This window comes from Lampetra planeri, chromosome 3 (genome assembly GCF_965212315.1).
Source record: "Lampetra planeri chromosome 3, kcLamPlan1.2.h2, whole genome shotgun sequence".
NCBI classification, from domain to species: Eukaryota; Metazoa; Chordata; class Hyperoartia; order Petromyzontiformes; family Petromyzontidae; genus Lampetra; species Lampetra planeri.
In genome coordinates this window covers 19,249,341-19,272,690 of record NC_136109.1, presented here as the reverse complement: position 1 = coordinate 19,272,690, position 23,350 = coordinate 19,249,341, and the positions used below count along the sequence as shown (strand labels likewise).

The following is a 23,350-nucleotide window of genomic DNA, read 5'->3' as shown; positions in this document are numbered from 1 at the left end:
TTGAGCATAACAGGACATGCTTGTGTTGCTGGGACTTAAGGCAAGTGGTAGCATTTGCATCGTTGGGCAGATGACGAAAGCAAGCTGCTCAAAGAATTTGAAATGAGACTTCTGCCACCACGAAGCATGAGCTAACCATAAGCACACTGCTCTGGTGGAGGAATGATGGCATAATTGTAGGTGATTTTTTTGCGTTGGTGGTGCTGGGTGGCAAGGCTCCCACCTCTGGCAAGCAGTACGAGATACCGTGGTGCGTGGTAACATCTTTCAAGAAATGGAATGCTCAATTACGCAGCCCAACTCGGGGGTTACCAGCGTATACCAAAACGCGCGTGCCGTCTCGTGCCGTCTCAACTCAGAAAACCGGTAGGCTGACGCACACACATACGTGTACTCGTGGCAAAATTGAGGCAAGTGCTGTAATATGTATATATAATTTTTAATATATTTTAATTTATAACTCTGGGGGGGGTTCGAGACGAAGAAAGCTTTGTAGAGGTTATGTCTTTTAGGAAAAGTGAAACGGGGCGTTTCCGGGAAAACTTGGGCATCAAGTCTTCTGTGGCCGGGGCACGCTTGTCCCTGGAATGCGGTCGCGCACAGAGACGCACAGACACAGCCGCACAAGAACACATCGTCAAAACGGGTCAGCCGCCATTTAACCACCGCTGCAAATTCGCCAAATAATCGCCATCTTGCTGTTTTGTGATGCAACAAAGACGAAGACTCCCCCTCTCTATACAGCAGCCTTCACAGACTGTTGGGGCAAGTGTTGTTAGCGAGCACCTATGAAGGCCGGCAGGGCGCACGAGGGGATCGTTAGCCAGCGCCGCGCCAGGCTGCCTCAGTCTCACCAGTGTTGATGTTTACACACTGCACCAGGTACTTTTTTAAGGCTGGGTCAACCTAGGGGAGGCCCAGGACCGGTTCAAATATTCGCCACTGTTAGCGGTTGTTGAGTGGGAATCCAACTCGGGTGGCTGGGTTCGTAGTGCAGTTGGACTTTAGGCCCAACGACCGGAGTTCGATTCCCAGCCACAGTCAACATCAGTGGCGAGTGACATCCAAACCGCTCCTGAGCCTTCTCCAGGTAGACGCAGCCTCAAATGCATAACTTGCGTCGTGTATAATCTTCAGCGCTGGGGAGACAAAGGCAGCCGGGCGTGGTTCTGGCCACACCACAACCTCATGCACCATGTCGTCCTTCATAGATTCCCTCTGAACAGCACTCGCCCCAGCAGTCTGTGCAGGTTTTCTGTCACGGCTTCAAGGGCGAAGCCGTGGCAGGGTGTCTGCGGCGCAAGAATCTTACCTCTCTCTACCGCCGGTCGTCTCTGAGGGAGTTCCTTTCCCGGTTTCCCCATCCCCTCCTCTTCGTCGCCATCGCCACCTTCGCCATCGTCGGCACCGGGTTCCAGAGTTCCGTCAAAGTTCCCGGTCAGGTCGAGCACCTGTAGCTCCTCGAGACCCATGAACATGTCCTTGACGTGTGGAGGCAAGCGGTTGTAGCTGCGTACGGACGACAGGCATTGGGACGCAAGCGTGAGTTTCTTTGCTTAGGCTGTGTGTTAGTGTGTGTACAGCACTTGCCCCAACAGTCTGTTAAGGCTATATGGGGGATATTTGTCTTTGCGTGGGTGGCACCACGTTGGTGCAGTGGTTAGTGCACTGCGCTACGGACCTGGTGACCCGAGTTCGATTCCCACTCACGATCAACAACAGTGGTGAATATTTGAAGCAGTCCTGGACCTCCCCTAGATTGACTTGGCCTCAAATGAGTACCTGGTGCGGTGAGAAATCAAAGGTGGTCGGGCGTGCTGCTGGTCACCCACCCCTTCGCGTACCACACCGACCTGCTCGTGTGCCATGCCGGCCTTCATAGGTGCTCGTTGACAGCACTTGCCCCAACAGTTTGTTAAGGCTACACGGGGGATGTTTGTCTTTGCACGTGTACCGTGTGTGTGTGTATGTGTAGCATGTGTGTGTGTGTACAAGGGTACCGTAGGAAGATGCCCTTGATGTTGGGGGTGGTGCTGAAGGCGCCCTCTGGGATGCTGTTGATGCGGTTGTTCTGCAGGTAGAGGTACTCGAGCGACGCGGGCAGAGACGAGGGCACCACGGTCAAGGCGTTACTGGACAGGTCCAGCGTCTATAAAGACAAAGATCCCCCGTGTAGCCTTAACAGCCTTTTGGGGCAAGTGCTGTTAGCGAGCACCTATGAAGGCCGGCACGGCACACGGGCAGGTGGGTGGCCAATACCACGCACGGCCGCCTTTTTCTCCCTTGTGGCGATGTTTACACACCACACCAGGTCGTCGTTCGAGGCTGAGTCGACCGTGGGGAGGCCCATGACGCATTCAGATAACCGACGCTAGTGTTGGCCATGAGCGCGAATCGAACTCGAGTAACGGGATTCGTCGAGCAGCACGCTAACCACTGCGCCACTGCTCTACACACCACAACGCACACACAGGTGTAAGCACCTGCTAGACTGCTGTCGACTGGAGGCGGCACGATTAGTCACGAGGCAATTCTAATCGACTCAAGATTGTAATCAACGACCGCCAACATCCTGTTTCTGAAGGCTGGAAACTCCGCACAAAGCTACGCCAGGGTTGAAGCTGCCGATGGTTATAATGCCATCACCAAAACCCACCCATCACCTCCCGTCCAGCGGCACGTATGCGGGGTATAAATATTGTCACTAAGGAGACACAGGCGGCCGGGCGTGGTGTTAGCCATAGTGCCGGCTTTCATAGGTGCTCGCTAACAGCATTTACCCCAACAGTGTTAAGGCTATAAGGGGGATCTTGGTCTTTGTACTTACCCCGACAGTCTGTTAAAGGCTATACAGGGGATCTTTGTCTTTGTGTGCGTGCGTACCGTGAGGCTGGGGAGCTGCGCCCAAATGTTTGGCGCGATGGTTTTGCTCGCCAGGGCGTTGTCACTGAGCATCAGCTCCCGCAGCGCGGGTAGCCCCGACAGCGCCCCGTTCCCCAGCACCGCCACGCGGTTCTGCTGGATCCGCAGAACCTGTGGGGGGGTGGGGTGGGGGGAAGGTGGGCAGGGGTGGGGGGTCGTGGTGGTGAGAAGAGCTGGGTGGTGTGGCTGAGCTGTCTAGCCTGTGCAACTGGGGGTGTACGGATGGGTGGTGTCGCTGCGGCCGTCTGTTGGCGCCTCTGTGGAGCAAGCCCGGCACGGCTCCACGGAGGAGCCAAGTTCATTTTCCACCGCGGAAGCCGAGCCGTGCCGCTGGCGTCGACAAACGCGACGAACGCATCGAGCGGCGTGCAGATGATGCCGTGACGCCGTGCAGGTCACTTGGGTCATGCGCGACGGACGCGTCCGTTGTTATCCCTGACCTGGACTCCGCTTGGGCCCCTCCCCCCCCCCCGATGCAGATTCAGATGACTTACGGAGCCAGCGGTGTATTCACACTTTGGTTCTGGTTCGGCTCAAAAAGCTAGTGAAAACCCACCTGGACCGCAGGAGGGCCTTGCGCCGTGTCGGCTCAGGTGCGCCAGCGGGTGCCGCGGTGGCGAGATGTGAACTACCCTCTTTGGTTCTTTTGGTAAAGTCACGTAGGTGAAAATAAAAGAAAAATAATTAAATCACGACGTTTCGGAGGCAACACAAGCTTCCGTCATCAGGAGGGACAATCACAGCAATTTTTAAATCCTTTATATTAAGTTCGCATGCTTGCTTGCTTGCGTGCTTGCTTGCGTGCTTGCTTGCTTGCTTACGACCGTGCAAATCTTTCGCTCGTTTTTTAACCCACTTCCCGTGATCCAATCGAGCTGACATTTTCCACACAGACTCGTTGTGTGTGACAATTAATTTTTGTGAAAAATTTTTTCCAAAATTTTACACTGTTTAGGGAAAACAAATGAAATATTTAATTACCAATTGCTTAATACTGGCAGACAATCATCTGACCCATAGATTGCAGCCATCTTAAGCCAGAGGACGAGAGGACTCTAGCCGCCATGCATATAAAGGATTTATAGTGAAAAACTTAGTTTTTACGGGTTTACTTGTTTTTACTGTAGTGGTTGTCCCACCTGACGACGGAAGCTTGTGTTGCCTCCGAAACGTCGTGATTGATTATTTTTCTTTTATTTTCACCTACGTGACTTTACCGAAAGAACCAAGGAGTATGGATCATTGCAGTCACGAAAACTTCAAATCTAGAGATGTGAACTACCCCGCCTGGGATACAGGTGGTCGTGGGTGGTGTTTATTTGGGAGTTTGCATGTTCTCCCCGTGGTCACGTAATTTTTCTCTGGGTCCTCCAGTTTTTCCCTCCACAGTTTAGAGTATTTGGCTGCAATCCATATTCATGAGTGTGATAAACCACTTCTTTGTGGCCAGGTAGCTTCTGAATAAGTATTACCCGTAAAAACAAAGTTTTTCACTATAAATCCTTTATATGCGTGGCGGCTAGAGTCCTCTCGTCCTCTGGCTTGAGATGGCTGCCACCTATGGGTCAGATGATTGCATTGCACCATTAAGCAATTGGTAATTAAATATAATATTTTTGTCCTAAAAAGTGTAAAATTTTTGAAAAAATTTTTCACGAACATTAATTGTCACGCACAACGAGTCTGTGTGGAAAATGTCAGCTCGATTGGATCACAGGAAGTGGGTTAAAAAACGACCGAAAGATTTGCACGGTCCTAAGCAAGCAAGCGAACTTAATATAAAGGATTTAAAAAGAGCTATGCAGCTCAGTGGACCTCACCTGGTAATATAAAATATAGTTTAGTTTGTAGTTTTAGGAAGAGGAGTGGGCGTCCGTCCGTCTGTCTCTCTGCGGTCATGTGACCCCCTCAAGTGCCCCCCCCCCCCACTCACCTCCAGGCTGGCGGGCAGCCCGACGGGCACGTGCGTCAGCTGGTTGCCCGTGAGGTCGAGCGAGGCGAGCTTGGAGAGGCGCGTGAAGGCGCGCGGGTGCAGCCGCTTGCTGCTCAGGCGGTTGAAGCTGAGGTTCAGCTCGGCCAGCTCGGGGGTGGCAGCGAAGTCCTGCGCGCGGATCTCGTGGATGGTGTTGTGGAGCAGCATCAGCACCTGGGGTCGAGCCGAGAGGGAAGAAGCTGAACGGCGTGGTTGTGTGTGTGTGACTGTGTGTTGTGGGAGCGGCGGTGCAGCGGTTAGCGCACTGCGCTACGAACCCAATGACCCGAGTTCAATTCTCGCTCACGGCAAACACCAATGACGATTATCTGAACCGGTCCTGGGACTCCCCTACGTCGACTCAAATGAGTACCTGGTGCGGTGTGTAAACATCACCACTTGGGAGACAAAGGCGGCTGGGCGTGGTGTTGGTTACCCACCCCTCGTGTGCCATGCCGGCCTTAACAGGTGCTCACTATCAGGACAAGCCCCAACAGTCTGTTAAGGCTACACGTGGGATCTTTGTCTTTGTTTGCCCCCCTTGACGTGCGTGCGTGCGCCTGCCTTGATGTGCGCCGGGAGGCTGCGGGGCACGCGGTTCAGCTCGTTGCTGTAGAGGTGCAGCGTGTGCAGCCGGCGCAGGTTGCGGAAGGCGGCGGCGCCCACGGCGTGAGCGCGCACGCGGTTCGAGTGCACCAGCAGGTACTCGAGGGCGCGGAGGCGGCCCAGGCCCTGCGAGTCGAGCGCCGCGATGGCGTTGCGCTCCAGGTGGAGGATGACGAGCCGGGCCGGCAGCCCGCGCGGCACCAGCGTCAGGTTGTTACTCGACAGGTCCAGGTACTCGAGGCGCCGAGAGTGACTGGCGGTGGGGAGGGCAGGGCGATGAGTGGAGAGATGAGTGACGGCTGGGCAGTGAGCATGGGGATGAGTGGCACAGTGGGGGAACACGGGTGGTGGATCTGCCACTCGTCTGGGTCAGTCAACGAGTGGCACTTGCTGCCAGCACCGAGCCTTCGACACTGCGCGTGGCTTCAAAGTGCACCTAGCATGGCACAAGCGCGGTGGTGATGTCATCGCCACTTAGTAGTGAACGGCGGTTATTGTTGTTGGGGGTGTGAGTGGGAGGGTGACCGTGAGAGCGAGCACGTGAGTGAGTGCGTTGAGTGAAGGACAGTGGGAGCGTGTGTGGGAATTATTGCGTTTTTTTTCCATGAGAGTGAGTGAGCGTGTACGCATGAAAGTGTGTGGGTGTAAGTGTGAGTGTGTACGTGAATGGGTGAGCGTGTGAGTGTGTGTGTCTGTGAGTGTACGTGAATGGGTGAGTATGTTGGTGAGCGTGTGAGTGAGTGTGTACCTGAAATGTGTGAATGAGTGAATGTGTTGGTGAGTGAGTGTGTGCGTGTACGTGAATGTGTGAGCGTGTGAGTGTGTGGGTGAGTGTGTGTGTCTGTGCGTGTACGTGAATGTGTGAATGAGTGAGTGTGTGTCTGTGTCTGTGCGTGTACGTGAATGTGTGAGTGTGTGGATGAGTGTGTGTGTCTGTGCGTGTATGTAAGTGGGTGAGTGTGTGAGTGCTGTGCGTGTACGTAAATGTGTGAATGAGTGTGTGGGTGAGAGTGTGTGTCTGTGCGTGTATGTAAGTGGGTGAGTGTGTGTGTCTGTGCGCGTACGTGAATGTGTGAGCGTGTGAGTGTGTGGGTGAGTGTGTGTGTCTGTGCGTGTACGTGAATGTGTGTGTGGATGAGTGTGTGTGTCTGTGCGTGTACGTGATTGTGTGAGCGTGTGAGTGTGTGTCTGTGTGTGTGTCTGTGCGTGTATGTAAGTGGGTGAGTGTGTGTGTCTGTGCGTGTATGTAAGTGGGTGAGTGTGTGAGTGCTGTGCGTGTACGTAAATGTGTGAATGAGTGTGTGGGTGAGAGTGTGTGTCTGTGCGTGTATGTAAGTGGGTGAGTGTGTGTGTCTGTGCGCGTACGTGAATGTGTGAGCGTGTGAGTGTGTGGGTGAGTGTGTGTGTCTGTGCGTGTACGTGAATGTGTGTGTGGATGAGTGTGTGTGTCTGTGCGTGTACGTGATTGTGTGAGCGTGTGAGTGTGTGTCTGTGTGTGTGTCTGTGCGTGTATGTAAGTGGGTGAGTGTGTGTGTCTGTGCGCGTACGTGAATGTGTGAGCGTGTGAGTGTGTGGGTGAGTGTGTGTGTCTGTGCGTGTACGTGAATGTGTGTGTGGATGAGTGTGTGTGTCTGTGCGTGTACGTGATTGTGTGAGCGTGTGAGTGTGTGTCTGTGTGTGTGTCTGTGCGTGTATGTAAGTGGGTGAGTGTGTGTGTCTGTGCGCGTACGTGAATGTGTGAGCGTGTGAGTGTGTGGGTGAGTGTGTGTGTCTGTGCGTGTACGTGAATGAGTGTGTGGATGAGTGTGTGTGTCTGTGCGTGTACGTGATTGTGTGAGCGTGTGAGTGTGTGTCTGTGTGTGTGTCTGTGCGTGTATGTAAGTGGGTGAGTGTGATGGTGAGTGTGTGTCTGTGTGTGTATCTGTGCGTGTACGTGAATGTGTGTGTGGGTGAGTGTGTGTGTCTGTGCGTGTATGAAAGTGGGTGAGTGTGGGTGAGTGTGTGTGTCTGTGCGTGTACGTGAATGTGTGAGCGTGTGAGTGTGTATCTGTGCGTGTACGTGAATGTGTGAATGAGTAAGTGTGTGGGTGAGTGTGTGTGTCTGTGCGTGTACGTGAATGAATGTGTGAGCGTGTGAGTGTGTGTCTGTGTGTGTATCTGTGCGTGTACGTGAATGTGTGAATGAGTAAGTGTGTAGGTGAGTGTGTGTGTCTGTGCGTGTACGTGAATGAATGTGTGAGCGTGTGAGTGTGTGTCTGTGTGTGTGTCTGTGCGTGTACGTGAATGTCTTTGCGTCGATGCTGCGGTCATTCAGCTGGTTGTGCTGCAGGTAGAGCTCTCTCAGGTCTCTCAGCTGATCGAACGCTCCCCCCGAGAGCGAATGCAGCTTGTTATTCTGTGACACACGGACACACGGAAGGACACACAATGTTCTCATTCGCACGTTAACAGTGAGACGGGGAAGACATCTCAGGATCGGACAGGGTGCGGGGAGTTTCAGCCACAGACACTGCCAATTGGGGATCTTAGTTTTTTGTGAGCGTGTCTGTGCGTGTGAGCTTGTGTGTGTGAGCTTGTGTGTGTGAGCTTGTGTGTGTGAGCTTGCGTGTGTGTTTGTGTGTCTTTGCCTTTGTCGACTCAACCTCAAATTAGAGGCCGACCGAAACTGAATTTTTTTTTTCGGCCGAAACCGAAGCCGAAACCGAAAGTTTAACTCCACTTTCGACCGAGACCGAAACAGAAAGGTATATAACCGAAGTTACCGAACACAACATTTATGAAATGCTTTACTACCCGGCATCGCCCGGGACTTGGATTCACCACGGCCGGCCGCCTTTGTCCCCCCAGTGACGATGTGCCATATGCCGGCCTTCATAGGTGCTTGATAACAGCACTGGCCCCAACAGTCTGTCAAGGCTACACGGAGGATCTTTGCCTTATGTGTGCGCGTGCGTGCGCGTGTGTGCCTGTGTGTGTGCGCGTGTGCCTGTGTGTGTGCGTGTGCCTGTGTGTGTGCGCCTGTGTGTGTGTGTGCGTGTGTGTGCATGTGTGTGTGAGCTCTGGGCTGTTCTTCGTGCTTTCGGAGTCCCTGACCCTCTGCTCACGCTCATTAAGGACCTTCATGATGGTGAGCGGGCCCGGGTAAAACTACGTGGCCGGGAGTCAGAGCCTTTCCCTGTACACCTTGGGGTGCGACAGGGATGTCCTCTGGCTCCCACATTATTTAACATCTATTTTGACTGCGTAGTTCGTGAAGCCTTCAATAGCTACTGGGCAGTTGGAGGCAGTCGCCCTCCAACAACAACGGAGGGCGGAGGAGCGACGCTCACAACAACGAGCGGAGCGCCGGGTGGCTAAAGCACAGCAAGTTGGCACAGTAGGGGGCACAGGTGGTGCATCAGCCAGTCATCTCAGTCATCTCGGTCAGTCGACCCGTGGCACCTGCTGGGTCTGCCCCGTGACCTTCTGCCAGTGGGCTTTCGACACTTCACGTGGCCTCAAGGTGCACTTGGCCTGGCACAAGCATTGTGGTGACGTCACCGCCACTTAGTGGCGAATGGCGGTTGTTGTTGTGCGTGTGTGCGTGTGAGTGTGTGTGCCTGTGCGCGTGTGCCTGTGTGTGCGTGTGTGTGTGCGTACCCGCAGGTGCAGTCTCTGCAGGGCCGACGGGAGGCCGAGGGGGGCCCGCGTGAGGCTGTTGCTCGACAGGATGAGAGTCTCCACGGCGTCAGAGCCGAGGAACGCGTCCCGCGGGATCCCCGCGTTCGTCAGGCGGTTATTGTGCAGGTACACGGAGCTGCGGGCACACACGGAGACCCCCCCCCACACCCCCCGCATAGACTCCAACAGACCGACGGGGCAAGCAGCGACGAAGGCCGGCACGGCACACGAGGGGGTGGTGTGGCCAGAGCCACGCGCGGTCATCCTTAGCTCGCAAGTTCGAATCCCGCTCAAGGCCGCCAACACCAGTGACGTTTATCTGAGCCGGTCCTGGGCCTCCCCTAGGTCGACTCAGCCTCGAATGAGTACCTGGTGCGGTGTGTAATCATCGACACTGTCGAGATAAAGGCGGCCAGGCGAGGTGCTGGCCACCCAACCCCTCGAGTGCCGTGCCGGCCTTCATAGGTGCTCGCTAACAGCACTTGCACCAGCAGTCTGTTGAAGCTATTCGGGAGATCTTTGTCTTTGTGTGCGAGCGTGATTTACCGCAGGTTGGGTTTGCCACCGAAGGTCCCGGGCGAGATCGCGGTGAGGAAATTTGCGGCCAAGTCCGCACTGACGAGGGAGGCCGGGAGGGATCCGGGGGTCTGGGTGAGCTGGGGATGGGGAGGTGAGCGACGAGGTGAGCGACGAGGTGAGAAACATCACAGCAGCAGCTCACACATGAGCACACGTACGTGGTGGTCATCGTGACGATTTCCAATGACGTCATCGCAGTTTTACCAGCCAGCACCTATACAGACACAAGACAAAGATTCCCCGTGTAGCCTTAACAGACTGTTGGGGCAAGTGCTGTTAGTGAGCACCTATGAAGGCCGGCACGGCACACGAGAGGGTGGGTGGCCAGCACCACGCCCGGCCGCCTTTGTCTCCCCATACAGACAGACACATTCACTCATAGATCCACACTCACACAACAGGATCCCCAATCAACCACATAGACTGTTGTGGCAAGTGCTGTTAGCGAGCAGCGCCTGTTAAGGCAAGTACAGAGTACCAGCGATGCGGCCATGATTACACCCGACCGCCTTTGTCTCCCTTGTGCTCATGACCAGACACTGCTCCGGAAACTCCTGTGTTGCCGGCTCAGTTTAGGGGAAGGTTTAGACATCACTTTTGATACTACCTTCATCCGTGGATGACAATCTAACCGAGGCCACGGGGGTTGGAGTTGCGTCATTGCACCACCCCTGTCCAAACACTGACACGGCCTGTACACGGCCTGTACAAGGCCTGTGCAAGGCCTGTGCAAGGTCTGTGCAAGGTCTGTGCAAGGCCTGTGCAAGGCCTGTGCAAGGTCTGTGCAAGGCCTGTGCAAGGTCTGTGCAAGGCCTGTGCAAGGCCTGTGCAAGGTCTGTGCAAGGCCTGTGCAAGGCCTGTACAAGGCCTGTGCAAGGCCTGTGCAAGGCCTGTACAAGGCCTGTGCAAGGCCTGTACAAGGCCTGTGCAAGGCCTGTGCAAGGCCTGTACAAGGCCTGTGCAAGGCCTGTACAAGGCCTGTGCAAGGCCTGTACAAGGCCTGTGCAAGGCCTGTGCAAGGCCTGTGCAAGGCCTGTGCAAGGCCTGTACAAGGCCTATACAAGGTCTGTACAAGGCCTGTACAAGGCCTGTGCAAGGCCTGTGCAAGGTCTGTATAAGGCCTGTGCAAGGCCTGTACAAGGCCTGTGCAAGGCCTATACAAGGCCTGTGCAAGGCCTATACAAGGTCTGTGCAAGGCCTATACAAGGTCTGTACAAGGCCTGTACAAGGCCTGTGCAAGGCCTGTGCAAGGCCTATACAAGGTCTGTGCAAGGCCTATACAAGGTCTGTACAAGGCCTGTACAAGGCCTGTGCAAGGCCTGTACAAGGCCTGTGCAAGGCCTGTACAAGGCTTGTGCAAGGCCTGTACAAGGCCTGTGCAAGGCCTGTACAAGGTCTGTGCAAGGCCTGTGCAAGGCCTGTGCAAGGCCTGTACAAGGCCTATACAAGGTCTGTACAAGGCCTGTACAAGGCCTGTGCAAGGCCTGTGCAAGGTCTGTATAAGGCCTGTGCAAGGCCTGTACAAGGCCTGTGCAAGGCCTATACAAGGCCTGTGCAAGGCCTATACAAGGTCTGTGCAAGGCCTATACAAGGTCTGTACAAGGCCTGTACAAGGCCTGTGCAAGGCCTATACAAGGTGTGTATAAGGCCTATACAAGGTCTGTACAAGGCCTATACAAGGCCTGTGCAAGGCCTATACAAGGCCTATACAAGGCCTGTACAAGGCCTGTGCAAGGCCTGTACGCCAATCACACCACGGTGCACCACCTTGTGGGAAATCAGCAGTTGTTCCACGGAGAGGCTGGTTCCCGCCATAGGATAGTGGAATTCCCGCTGCTGGCTTGGACAGTGGTGCTCCATGCTTGCATACCCAGGGACATTCCTTGGCGGTTTGTGACTTCCAAGTAAACCTGACCCCCCACAAGGTCCACTCAGCGTTAACTGTGCTCACCTTGTTGTTGGCCAGGTAGATGTACTGTAGCTCCTTCAAGACCATGAAGCCGTCGGCCGGGAGGCCTGGGCACGACAGTGAAGAGGACTCAGGCCATCATCGTCGTCATCAACATCATTGTCATCGTAGTCGTCATCATCATTGTCATCAACGTCATCATCATCATCATTGTCATCCACGTCGTCATCAGCATCGTTATCAACGTCATCAACATCATTGTCATCAACGTCGTCATCATCATTGTCATCAACGTCGTCATCATTGTCATCGTCATCAGCATCGTCATATTCGGTGTCATCATCATCATCCCACTGGGATAAATAAAATCGACACTGCTTTTTGAGGAGTCAAAAGTGGTTGTCCAATGGAGAGACTGGCCACCGTCATGGGAATGTGGAATTTCAACCAGAGACACAGGACAGCCAACACAGATGAGTGCCAATCCTTCCCTTCTGTTGTCCTTCCGCCACACACCTCCGATTAGCACGGTTGGCTACGTACGGCGCGAAAGAAGTTCAACATACGTATGCATGCAATACTCAGCTCAATGGAGCAGGGAGACGCGGTGACTCGACTCGCGGAGTTAGAGTCGGGTCCTCGTCGAGGTAGAGGGGGTGTGCTTGTAAAGTATTATTTAGGTGGAAACCTCTTGTTGTCGTGAGGGAGGTAATGGTGGCGTTTAGAGGCACCCGCAGCATTAAGGGAGGCGAGGTGTGGCCTACAAGTTAAGGCCCACGCACTTTGGCCCACAAGTTTAGGGCCCACGGCCCTGTGGCCCACAAGTTAGGCCCACGACACAAGACCAACACACAGACCCTCACCCAGGAAAGCCACACCCTTTTTCAGGAGGGTTCTGCATTTGATTTTTAATACCCAGATGATATGAGCCAATGAATGAGTGTTAATACATTGTAGCTACAGAGCGAAATCCAAGTGAGTTGTCACGAAGCCCCACCCACTTTCCCCCGTCCAGCTTCACGTCCCTCTCCTAGCGTCCACGCAGCGCTCCCCTACCCCACAGCCCCCCCCCCCTCTCTCTCCCCTTGCCCCTCCTCCTTTCTTACCTATGTAGTGACATAAGAGGGGAGGGGCTGCTGGGGGCTCTGGGACCCTAGGCAACCCAGACGCTTAAGCCCCTTGGCGCCAGGCGCTGGGATCCCAGGCACCCCAGCCAGTTAAGCCCCTTGGCGCCACCAACGGGGGGTGGGGGCTGTGTGTACTCTGTGGGATATCTGGGGGCGCACACAACCCCACACCTCGTTGGGGACGAGGCATAAAAGGGCAGCTCCCTGGCCGATCAGGGCCAGTTGTAGCTCAAGACCCAAGACCCAAGACCAGCCATCTCAGGACCCTGGGACGCTGTGAGGGCCAGTGGTGGGACTCTGGAACTCCCGGCTCTACGTCCTTGTGAGGGCGAGTTCCGAGGAAGCCAGAGTAGTGTATCTAGGCTGTGTACCTAGGCTGTGTACTTAGGCTGTAACAGAGTATCAGGACTGTTGGAGTGTTGGATTGTAATAAAGAAGTTACCTCTACAAGTGTCTCCGGAACCTATTACACCTATATAACCTCTTACCACGGAATCTCTCTCCCACTTCAGCAAAAAAAACATTCTTGCTGTGGTTTTCCCACCTGATGATGATTGCTTGTGTTGCAATCGAAACGTCGTGATTTATTTTATTTTATACCTACGTGACTTTACCAAAAGAACCAAAGAGTATGAGTTGTCACGGTTCGAATATTTCAATCTGTGACCAAAATTTGAAGAAAAACGGAACCGAAGTGTCGTCTGATCGGCGTCAAAAAAGGGAGGCATGTGTAGTGTAAAGGAGGTGAAACCGGTGGGCACACGGCACCTGCAGACGTGATGAGGTTGTTTTGAAGGTTTAAGGTGCGGAGCAGTGGAACTCTCTTTAAAGCCGCAATCGGAACCACCTCGATTTGATTGTTCTGTTCGCAGAATCGCGCACACACAAACACACAACGATGCATCAGAAGGCCTAGAGCATAATCTCATTGGAGACTCCGATCCTGAGACCCGGTATCCTGGAGCCGAGTCTCAATGAAGACTCCGATGCTGACACCTGGTCTCCTGGAGTCTCAATGGAGTCTGAAACCACTACCATTGTTACACTCCTCCCTGAGAGCTGCAAATAGAAATGTCTTCATCTCACGACACAACACAACGCCATGCCACACTGTCACATCTGAGCCAGGCGAAGCATGGGCCTCGCATGGGTGACTTCCCACTGGTTATTTGGCGTCCCAAGCGAGAACCAAATCGTGATCCTGTGGCTTCTCTCAACATGATGTTGTGAACCAAGCTCAAGTCCTAGCAGACCCACGGGACGGGGCTAACGATGCGTCCCTCGCGTTGTGACGTCGGTCAGTCATCTACACATGTCTCGACCCATTCATTGCGCGTGACATCAGCGGCCCAACTTGACTTCTGCAGTGGGATAAAAACAACAACAACAACAACCCGGCACTTTCTGAGCCGTGCCGGGCCGGTTTGGTGTGGGTCCCAGCATGGTTTGGTTGGACAGTGTAAAAGAAGCATTAGTGTGTGGGGGGGAGGGGGGTTTTGTATTGCTACAGAAGGATACTGCATCTTAGCTGGACCCAAAGAGTGACCAACGTAGAAGTAAGAAAAATGTTGCAGAAAAAGAAGAAGAAGACCTGATGCAAGCAGTGATGAGAAGGAAACTGGCACTATTCTGGACACATATGTAGGATGGACAACAACAGGAAAATCAAAGTGTGTTGTTCGGGGAAAATGGAAGGAACCGGAAAGTGGGAAGACCTAACGGAGAATGGCCAGACGACGACATCAGAGATTGGTGCCAGAAAGATGTGGCCCTACTTGAGCATATTGGCACAAGGCAGAGGAAAGTGGAAACAAATGACGAAATGTGCAGTGGAAAGCTACGGGGCTATCTGTCCGTGGATCGTGATGACGATGACGACGATGATGATGTGCGGGGAGTGGATAGCCGGTGCAGGAGAAGACGAACGGAAGCGGCCACCTGCAAGGACAGCAGCTGGGTGTCTGCAGGCAGCGAGGCGGGGAAGGAGTCGAGCCCGGCGCCCGCACACTCCACGGCGCCGTCGGGCGAGCAAGTGCAGCTGGACGGACACGAGCCCTGGCGCTGGGCCGGACTGGGGAGTACGCCCTCCTCCTCCACCTCCTCCACCTCCTCGCCCTCTTCATCCTCGTAGATGCCGCCGCCGTCGTCGATGCGGTCCCGCGCGGCGTCGCGAGCGGCCGGCAGAGCCAGCAGGGCGAGGAGCAGCAGAGCCGACAGCGGAGACGCCATCGCGAGAGCTGCGCGTGGGAGCCGAGGCGACGGTCGCTGAGCGGGCCACGAGGCCTACGAGTCTGACGTTCGCCGGCGCTCCGAGGGCTCGAGCAGCAGCAGCTGCTGCTGCTGCGCGGACGAGCGGCGCGTTGAGTCGCGTTTCACGTGGCGGGGGGGCGCGGGCTCCTCCACCAGCAGACCAAGCGGGGTGTTACGGCCAATGCTGTAGGTGCCACAACACCGTCCTCTGTCATTGTCGCGGCAGATCTAGCTTCCTCTCCGCCGTCTCAAACACGGAAATGTTAACAGCAAGTCCTCGCTTAACGCGTGCTCACACTTTAACAAGTTTTCCCAATCATGCAGTTCTTTCATTAGGGAACGCTTCGCACAATGCGCACCGTTATAACGCGGAACGCGCATCGTTATAACGCGGAACATGCACCGTTATAACGCGATGACTGAGCGGTCGACGACAAAGTGCTTCCTTGAGCTGTGCTGTCCGTGAAGTTATACAATATGCGGTGGCACACCCTCAGTTCTTTGTCCCGCCATCTCACTGTATATGCGTACATCGCATCTCGCCAAACTTTACCGTTACATCGTTTGTGGGGAAATTTTTCCGCTTAACGCGTCACTTTTCAGGAACGCATCTCCCATGTTTCCCATTTGTTATCCGATCTTGGATTTTATATAGTGCTTTTATCAAAGCGCTTTACAAGAATTATTAATTGTACATTAGTATTGGCTGATGGGGAAAAGGGACGGGGTTTTGAGTGTTGAGGAGGGGGAGGGATGGCAAGGAAGGATGATGTTTGGGAAAGGGAGCGTCGAGGTTAGGAAGGAGAATGGCGAGAGGATGGTTAAGGTTTTAACGATGCAGACAGGAAGTAGTAGAGAGATTCGCTATTGAAATAAGATGAGTCCTAAGGGAGGAACGAAACATGGTTGAGTGAATTTGCTGCTTGATGTGGAGTGGGAGTTTATTCCAATGTAAGCCAGCCAGGAGGGAAAAGGGGCGGAGCACAGGGAGGGGGGGGGGCATAGTGGGAGACAAAAGGGATTGTGAATACTGGGGCCTAGATGGAACATTGTAAGCAATAAGAGAAGCGAGATGGGGTGAGACAGAACCACAGAGCGATTTGTAAACAAGGGTGAGGAATTTGAATAAGCAGCGGTAGTAGACGGGACGCCAATGAAGACAATTCGTGGCCACAATTCAACCCGGGATGATGATCTCGTCCCGCTTCTCCCAGGACCTCACGCCTTCCATTGCCCGCATCCCACCACGTCGCCATCTCATCTGCTGCTGAGACCCTCCCTCATCTACACATTCATCACCTGCTGAGACCCTCCCTCATCTACACATTCATCACCTGGACGCTCAACGACTGCAACTCCCTCCTCCAGGACCTTCCCAAAGCAGGGCCGTATAATTATCCAATAGGCCACAGTAGGTACTGTGCCTAGGACCTACGAAATCTAAAGGGCCTACGAAATAAATGTGACCATGTTTTTTTGTTTGCATGATTTAAAATAATGTAACTAATATATATTCTTAAATATAATTGTATAGCAAGGATAGGCACGGTGTTTCAAATTAAATCTGCTTATTAAATCGGCACACAGCGCGCTCCCATCGAATTAGGGCACAGACTTAATAATGAACGTATCAGCAGTAACGACATCAGGCGGCTTGAGACGTTAGTGGAAGGCGCCTTACAAGTAAATGTCAATGAGTATAATTATCATCATCTGTCCAGCGGCTGGACAGATGATGATAATAATTGTAACATGGGGCAGCGGTGGTACAAACTGGAGAGAGTTACCACTGAAGGGCCTACGAAACAGACGTGCTTATGGCCTTTACAAGAACCTTAATCCGGCCCTGCCCCAAAGACTTCGTCTACGAACTCCTCATCGTCTATGCAGGCCACTGATTCCCGACTCCACGCTGGTGCCCGTAAACTAGACCAGGCCTCGGATCTCCCAGGTCAGTGCCGAGTCGATGCCACCCACGCCACTCAATGTCAGAGGGGGCGGGCTGGGGGGCACTTTCGCCGATGAGACATCTTCATACTCTTTGGTTCTTTCGGTAAAGTCACGTAGGTATAAAATTAAATAAAACGCGACGTTTCGGACGCAGCACAAGCGTCCGTCGTCATCAGGTGTGGAAGCGTGGCCTGCTGCTATTTAATACCCACGTGACTTCACCGAAAGAACCAAAGTGAATGGATTCCTGCAGTCACGAAAGCTTCAAATCAAGACATCTTCAGTGTGAGGGCCGCCACAAATTTGAAACCATCGGGGTTTGACAGCACGATGGCGAGGGGGGGTGTTTTCACATTTGTGTATTGTCAGGGACCGCCAGTAGCCCAGGGGCCTTGCAATGAAGAACCCTGAGCTACACGATCCTCCATGGACTCGCTCCCACCTCCCTCTTCATTCTCGTTTCACTCGACTCCCCTACACCGCGTTCTCCTACTCCTGCAACAACCAAGGACTTCTGACACAAACCCCCCCCCACCCCTCAACTAACGTCTTGCTCAGTTGGGCGGCTGCTTCTTCTCTATCGCCGTCCCTGCGATTTGGAAACGCGCCCCACCACCCCCCAGTGTCCCGTGCCGCTGACTCCCTGTTCACGTCCAGGTCCCAGACCGCTCTCACGTTGCGTGCCTGCAACTATAAAGCGATTCATATTATACCTCGCTAAAAAAATATATATGAAACATTAGAAAAAAATATATTCTTGTGAGTGGTATATTAAATGGGCACACAGCGCGCTCCCATCGAATTAGGGCACAGACTTAATGATGAACGTATCAGCAGTAACGACCAGAGGTGTGGACTCGAGTCATGTGACTTGGACTCGAGTCAGACTCGAGTCATGAATTTGATGACGTGCGACTCGACTTGGACTTGCATAACAATGACTTTGTCCCACCTCTGGTAACGACATCAGGTACCTTGAGACATTAGTGGAAGGCAGCCTCTCGTAGTTGCAGGGGTCATGCCAACCAATGACATCATACACGAACTAAAGAATACCCAATGTTACTTGATCGATGAATCGATTCACAACCCCCTTCTTCAACCCACCGGTGTCTGCTCCACCTCCCTTAAAGCGGCCCCCAGTGCAGCAGCTCTCAACACGTCCCCCCCCCAACCAAGACCACTGGTGACCTCCACCCCACCGCGACCTCGCACCAAAAGAACGCTTCAGGTTCTTAAGGGGCCATCCATTGAGTAGGTTCGCAAAAATCTGTCAAAACTTGACCCCCTCTCCCCCTCCCTGCTCGCACGCGTACTTTTTACACCCCTCCCACCTGCGTACGTACTAAATGGATGTCCCCTAAGGCCACCAGCGCACTGAGAGCGAGCGGAGATTCGGCGCGAGGATTTTTGTTTGAAGGTTGCGTCCCTGCGAGTTCTCGTGGCCGCAACGCGGCGCGAACGCTCCCCCGCCCACGTTCGCGTTTGTATTTTCCTCCCGCACGGTATCCACTCCGCAGCCTGTGCCCCCTCGCTGGGTGGGGCTGTTGGGCGGGGGGTCGAGCCCATGCGTTGAGAACGGCTTGCCCCCCCCCCGCCCCCCAAAACAGCTTCACTGGAATAGTTCCACTTTGGGAATCTGCAGCTGCGGTGCGGAATCTCCCTGCACGGCAAACCTCTCACTCCTGGAGCCCCCTGCGCCACGCAGCCCCGGGGATGTTGTTCCGAGACTCAAATCGCAGCCCCCCCCCCCCCTCCCCGTTATCTTGAAACGTAGATGCCCCCCGCGCCGGTCATTCCGTCGCAGCCTCACCCGCCGGACGGCATCTCACGAACCGTGCCGCTTTGCGTGAAACGAGGGGCGGGGCATTGGAAATGCGGCTTGGACCCTTTTAACCAGCAGGTAGGTGACACACACTGAGACTGAGTATCAACACGCCCCACCCTCACCCCCTAGACGCAAACAGCATCGTGACTGCTGGAGTCAGCGACGGTGATGGATGAGTCCGCACGTCGGTACCGCGGGCGCTCGGAAGCGCAGCAAGAGCATCGTAACACGGGCCGCGCCATTGGCCACTCTCCGAGTTCTCACCTGGGGCAACACAAACAAGCTGAAGCCTTCCCCACCAACGCGTGGGGCTACACGGCGCGGGGGGTAGGGCGCTTGGCACGGCTCCTCGTGCAAGGAATGAAACGCCCGGGCCGCCCTCGGGGGGTTCAACCGCGCAGTTGCACCGCCTGCACACTCGACGGCCCCGCCACGAGGGTGCTGACTCGACCCGCCGGGGTCTCGGGGGTCTCGGCCGCCGAGCGTCGCCCGGAGTCTGCCCAGGGGATGAGCCGATCGCTCGAGTTCAGCTGCGCCGTCGACTGTGTAGGCGGCGGAGCGGTGGCGCGGCGGTTAGCGCGCTGCGCACGTGAAAGGAGTGAAACTGGCGGCCACCTGGGTTCGAGTCCCAGCCGCCACTGAACATCAGCTGGCGAGTGCGCTACCAGAGCCGGTCCTCGGCACGAAACTTCGCCAATCCGCACGGACCGCACGGCGTGGTGAAGTATGGTCAAACAGCCCCCCATGAGCCACTACGACGGGACGGGGCATGGGGGGGAGGGGGGCTTCACGCAGCAGTGGACTGACAAAGAGCTCAAGACGTGCAGGGTGACAGCCACTGCGAAGCGACAGCGGTTGAAGCCCCACGCGACGACTGGCACGAATGTGGAGGGAGGTGGTGGTGGCGTCTGCTCAATAGCAGCAGGGGGAATGGATGAGAACACAGCAATTAAATGAGGAGTTTTGCGGTGGCAATCTGCTCTGTCCATGAGCTGCGCGCAGTTCAAGTCGAGACAACGTCAGAGGTGGTATAACGTGGATTGGGAGCAGATGGTGCCGATGCGGTGCCATTGTAGCGAGAGTTGATTGAGGGGACAGGAAAGAAAACGCAACCCATGGGGGAATTTCATCTCCTTCCTTTGCATTCGCTCCCCTCCCTCGCGCTGTCCCCGTCTCTCCCTGTGACACCATCATCATCATCACCACCATCATCATCAACACCATCATCACCACCATCATCACCACCATCATCATCAACACCATCATCACCACCACCATCATCATCACCACCATCATCATCACCACCATCATCACCACCATAATCATCACCACCACCATCACCACCATCATCACCATCACCACCACCATCATCACCACCATCATCACCACCATCATCACCATCACCAACATCACCACCACCATCACCACCACCATCATCACCACCATCATCACCATCATCATTACCATCATCACCTCCATCATCACCACCATCACCATCATCACCACCATAACCATCACCACCATCATCATCACCACCACCATCATCATCACCACCATCATCATCATACCGCGTGTGTGTGATGCACGGAAGTGTTGCGGTGAGCGCGATGCGCTCCGAACCCGCCTACACCGAGTTCGAATCCCGCTCACGGCCAACACCGGTGACGATTCTCTGAACCGGTTCTGAGTCGACCCCTAGGACGACTCAAATTCGTACCTGTTGCGGTGAGTAGAACATCGCCACTGGGGAGACAAAGGCGGCCGGGCGTGGTGCTGGCCACCCACCCCCTCGCCTACCGTACCGCCCTTCATAAGCGCTGCTCGCTAACAGCACTTGCCCCAACACTATGCTAAGGCTATACGGGGCATCTTTGTCTGCGATGCACAGGCAGCATCGGTTTTAGATCCGACTCGAGAGTCAAAATTGTGACCGAATTCCTGTTGACAGCGACAGCAACGAAACCACCGCACGTACAATCATCGGGGTCATCAGTGCGGTGTCGCCATCAGTGTTGCCCTCGGGGGGGTGGTGTCGATACATCCTCCCAGGGCACTGGGGGGCACCGTCTAGCGTGGCCCCGAGGTGGGCAACGATGGAACTGCTTCTCGCACTTTCTGTAAATTACGGGGCACTCGTTAGCAAAGTGCAGCAGGCAACGAGTGCCAACGCGCACACGCAGACGGCTGCAGCGAGGATCGCCAACACTGTAGCTGATGATTCCTAACAATGATGCAACCCCGGTATAATATTTCCCTCCCCTCGACACAAATCTCTCTCTCCATCACACTCTCTCTGTACTTGCTCCGGCAGTACATATACTAAAATTGGAACGATACAGAGAAGATTAGCATGGCCCCTGCGCAAGGATGACACGCAAATTCGTTAAGCGGTCTCTCCATCACACTCTCCATCACACTCAGCGCACTCTCCATCATCACACTCATCACACTCTCTCTCTCATCACACTCTCTCCCGGTTACGCTCCACCCCCACCCCAATCTCCCTCCATTTCTCTCCCACTCTCGCTCCGTCTCCCCTGTGTTCTCTCGCCCTCCCGGCTTCACGCTCGCCCGCCCTCAACTCCCCCATCTCTCTGCCACTCTCCCCAACTTTATCCCACACACCCCGTGTCTCACAACTCGCTCGACGCCACCACTCCATCTCCCCCCCCTCTCTCTCTCTGCCATCCCTGCCACCTCGCCCCCGTGATTGCCCCTTGCCGTGAGTTCGTCTCGGAGGAGCGACAGGAGCGAGCGGAGTGGCCTTACCCGAGCCGCGTGGAGGCGCCGCGCAGTGCGGGAGACGCAGGAGGAGCCTCGGGGAATGGGAGGAGGAGGAGGCGCGGGTGGCGTGGGGGGGGGGCCGAGACCCCGACGCGTCACGACTCCCATTCATCAACAAAGATCCCCCGTGTAGCCCGGGACAGACTGCTGGGGCAAGTGCTGTTAGCGAGCACCTGGCACGACACGGCACGGCACACGAGGGGGTGAGTGGCCAGCACCACGCCCGGCCGCTTTTGTCTCCCCAGTGGCGATGTTTGCACAACGCACCAGGTACTCATTTGAGGCTGAGTCGACCGAAGGGAGGTCCAAGACCGGTCCAGGTAATCGTCACTGATTTTGGCCGTGAGCTGGAATCGAACTCGAGTCGCCAGGTTCGTAGCGCAGCGCGCTAACCGCTACACTACACATGTAAACATACACACACAGCCATACACACATACACATCTATACACAAAAACACATCTATACACAAAAACACATCCACATACAAAAACAAATACACATCCACAGACAAAGATCCCCCGTATAGCCTTAACAGACTGTAGGGGCAAGTGCTGTTAGCGAGCACCTATGAAGGCCGGAACGGTACATGAGGGGGTGGGTGGCCAGCACCACGCCCGACCGCCTTTGTCTCCCTAGCGGCGATGTTTACACACCGCACCAGGTACTCATTTGAGGCTGAGTCGACCTAGGGGAGGCCCTGGACCGGTTCAGATAATCGTCACTGGTGTTTGCCGTGAGCGGGAATCGAACTGGGGTCGCCAAGTTCGTAGTGCAGCGCGCTAACCGCTACACTACCGCTCCCCACATACACACACATACACACACATACACACATCCATACACATATACACATCCACACATATACACACATCCATACACACACGCACATACACACACATCCATACATATATACACACACACATCCATACACAGATATATATAAACATATACACACGCATATACACATACACACATCCATACACATACAAAGACGTGCACACACAAGCACACACATACACACACATAAACACATGCACACACATCATACACACATTCATACACACAGACAAAAAGACAAGACCCCCCCCCCCCGTATACTCCTGAGATACTTTTGGGGCAAGTGAGGTGAGAGAGCCCCTTTGAAGGCCGCGTCTACGGCTGTCTCGCTCGTGGTTCTACACATCGCACAAGGTGCTCATTTGAGGCTGAGTCGACCTAGGGGAGAAAGCCAAGTACCGGTTCAGATTATTGTCGCATGCACATACACACACACATGCGCACACACGCACACACATATTGTAAAAGCATACAAAGTCAAACTTTGTATGCATACGCACTTGCACACACACAGATACCTGTGTAAACACACAACCCCAACCCATATACACGCACAATTACACACAATGCGTACAGCCAGATGCACGCACACACACCCGCGCGCATACACGTGGGTGCGTGTGTGTGTGTGGTTGTGTGTGTGTGGTTGTGTGTGTGTGGTTGTGTGTGTGTGTGTGGTTGTGTGTGTGTGTGGTTGTGTGTGTGGTTGTGTGTGTGTGGTTGTGTGTGTGTGTGTGGTTGTGTGTGTGTGGGTGCGTGTGTGTGTGGTTGTATGTGTGGTTGTGTGTGGTTGTGTGTGTGTGGTTGTGTGCGTGTGTGGTTGTGTGTGTGTGGTTGTGGTTGTGTGTGGTTGTGTGTGTGTGGTTGTGTGTGTGTGGTTGTGTGCGTGTGTGGTTGTGTGTGTGTGGTTGTGGCTGTGTGTG

The 23,350-nt window shown here is 54.5% G+C and overlaps 1 protein-coding gene and 1 non-coding gene across 2 annotated transcripts; one reads left to right on the top strand and one right to left on the bottom strand.

The window, feature by feature from the left end:
* Positions 1 to 429: 429 nt before the first annotated feature.
* Positions 430 to 21,699, bottom strand: PODN (podocan). The gene is made up of 13 exons (XM_078622726.1): positions 21,573 to 21,699; positions 14,714 to 15,012; positions 13,544 to 13,637; positions 11,691 to 11,755; positions 9,707 to 9,816; positions 9,140 to 9,296; positions 7,780 to 7,895; positions 5,459 to 5,753; positions 4,856 to 5,068; positions 2,884 to 3,033; positions 2,001 to 2,149; positions 1,313 to 1,509; positions 430 to 582 (listed from the first exon to the last, which is right to left on the bottom strand). The coding sequence occupies exons 1-13, from the start codon at positions 21,697 to 21,699 to the stop codon at positions 551 to 553; spliced, it is 2,004 nt and encodes a 667-aa protein (XP_078478852.1). The 3' UTR covers positions 430 to 550.
* Positions 21,099 to 21,205, top strand: LOC144717379 (U6 spliceosomal RNA). The gene has a single exon (XR_013585099.1). It is a non-coding gene; the product is annotated as a U6 spliceosomal RNA (small nuclear RNA).
* Positions 21,700 to 23,350: the final 1,651 nt, after the last annotated feature.

Bases quoted from the DNA above. Each gene is read 5' to 3' on its own strand.
- PODN (XM_078622726.1), bottom strand. From the start codon at position 21,699: ATGAATGGGAGTCGTGACGCGTCGGGGTCTCGGCCCCCCCCCCACGCC. The intron at 9,817-11,690 runs GTGAGCACAGTT...CCCCATCCCCAG, and splicing joins TCTACCTGGCCAACAACAAG to CTCACCCAGACCCCCGGATC. The intron at 1,510-2,000 runs GTACCCTTGTAC...GTCCGTACGCAG, and splicing joins ATCAAGGGCATCTTCCTACG to CTACAACCGCTTGCCTCCAC.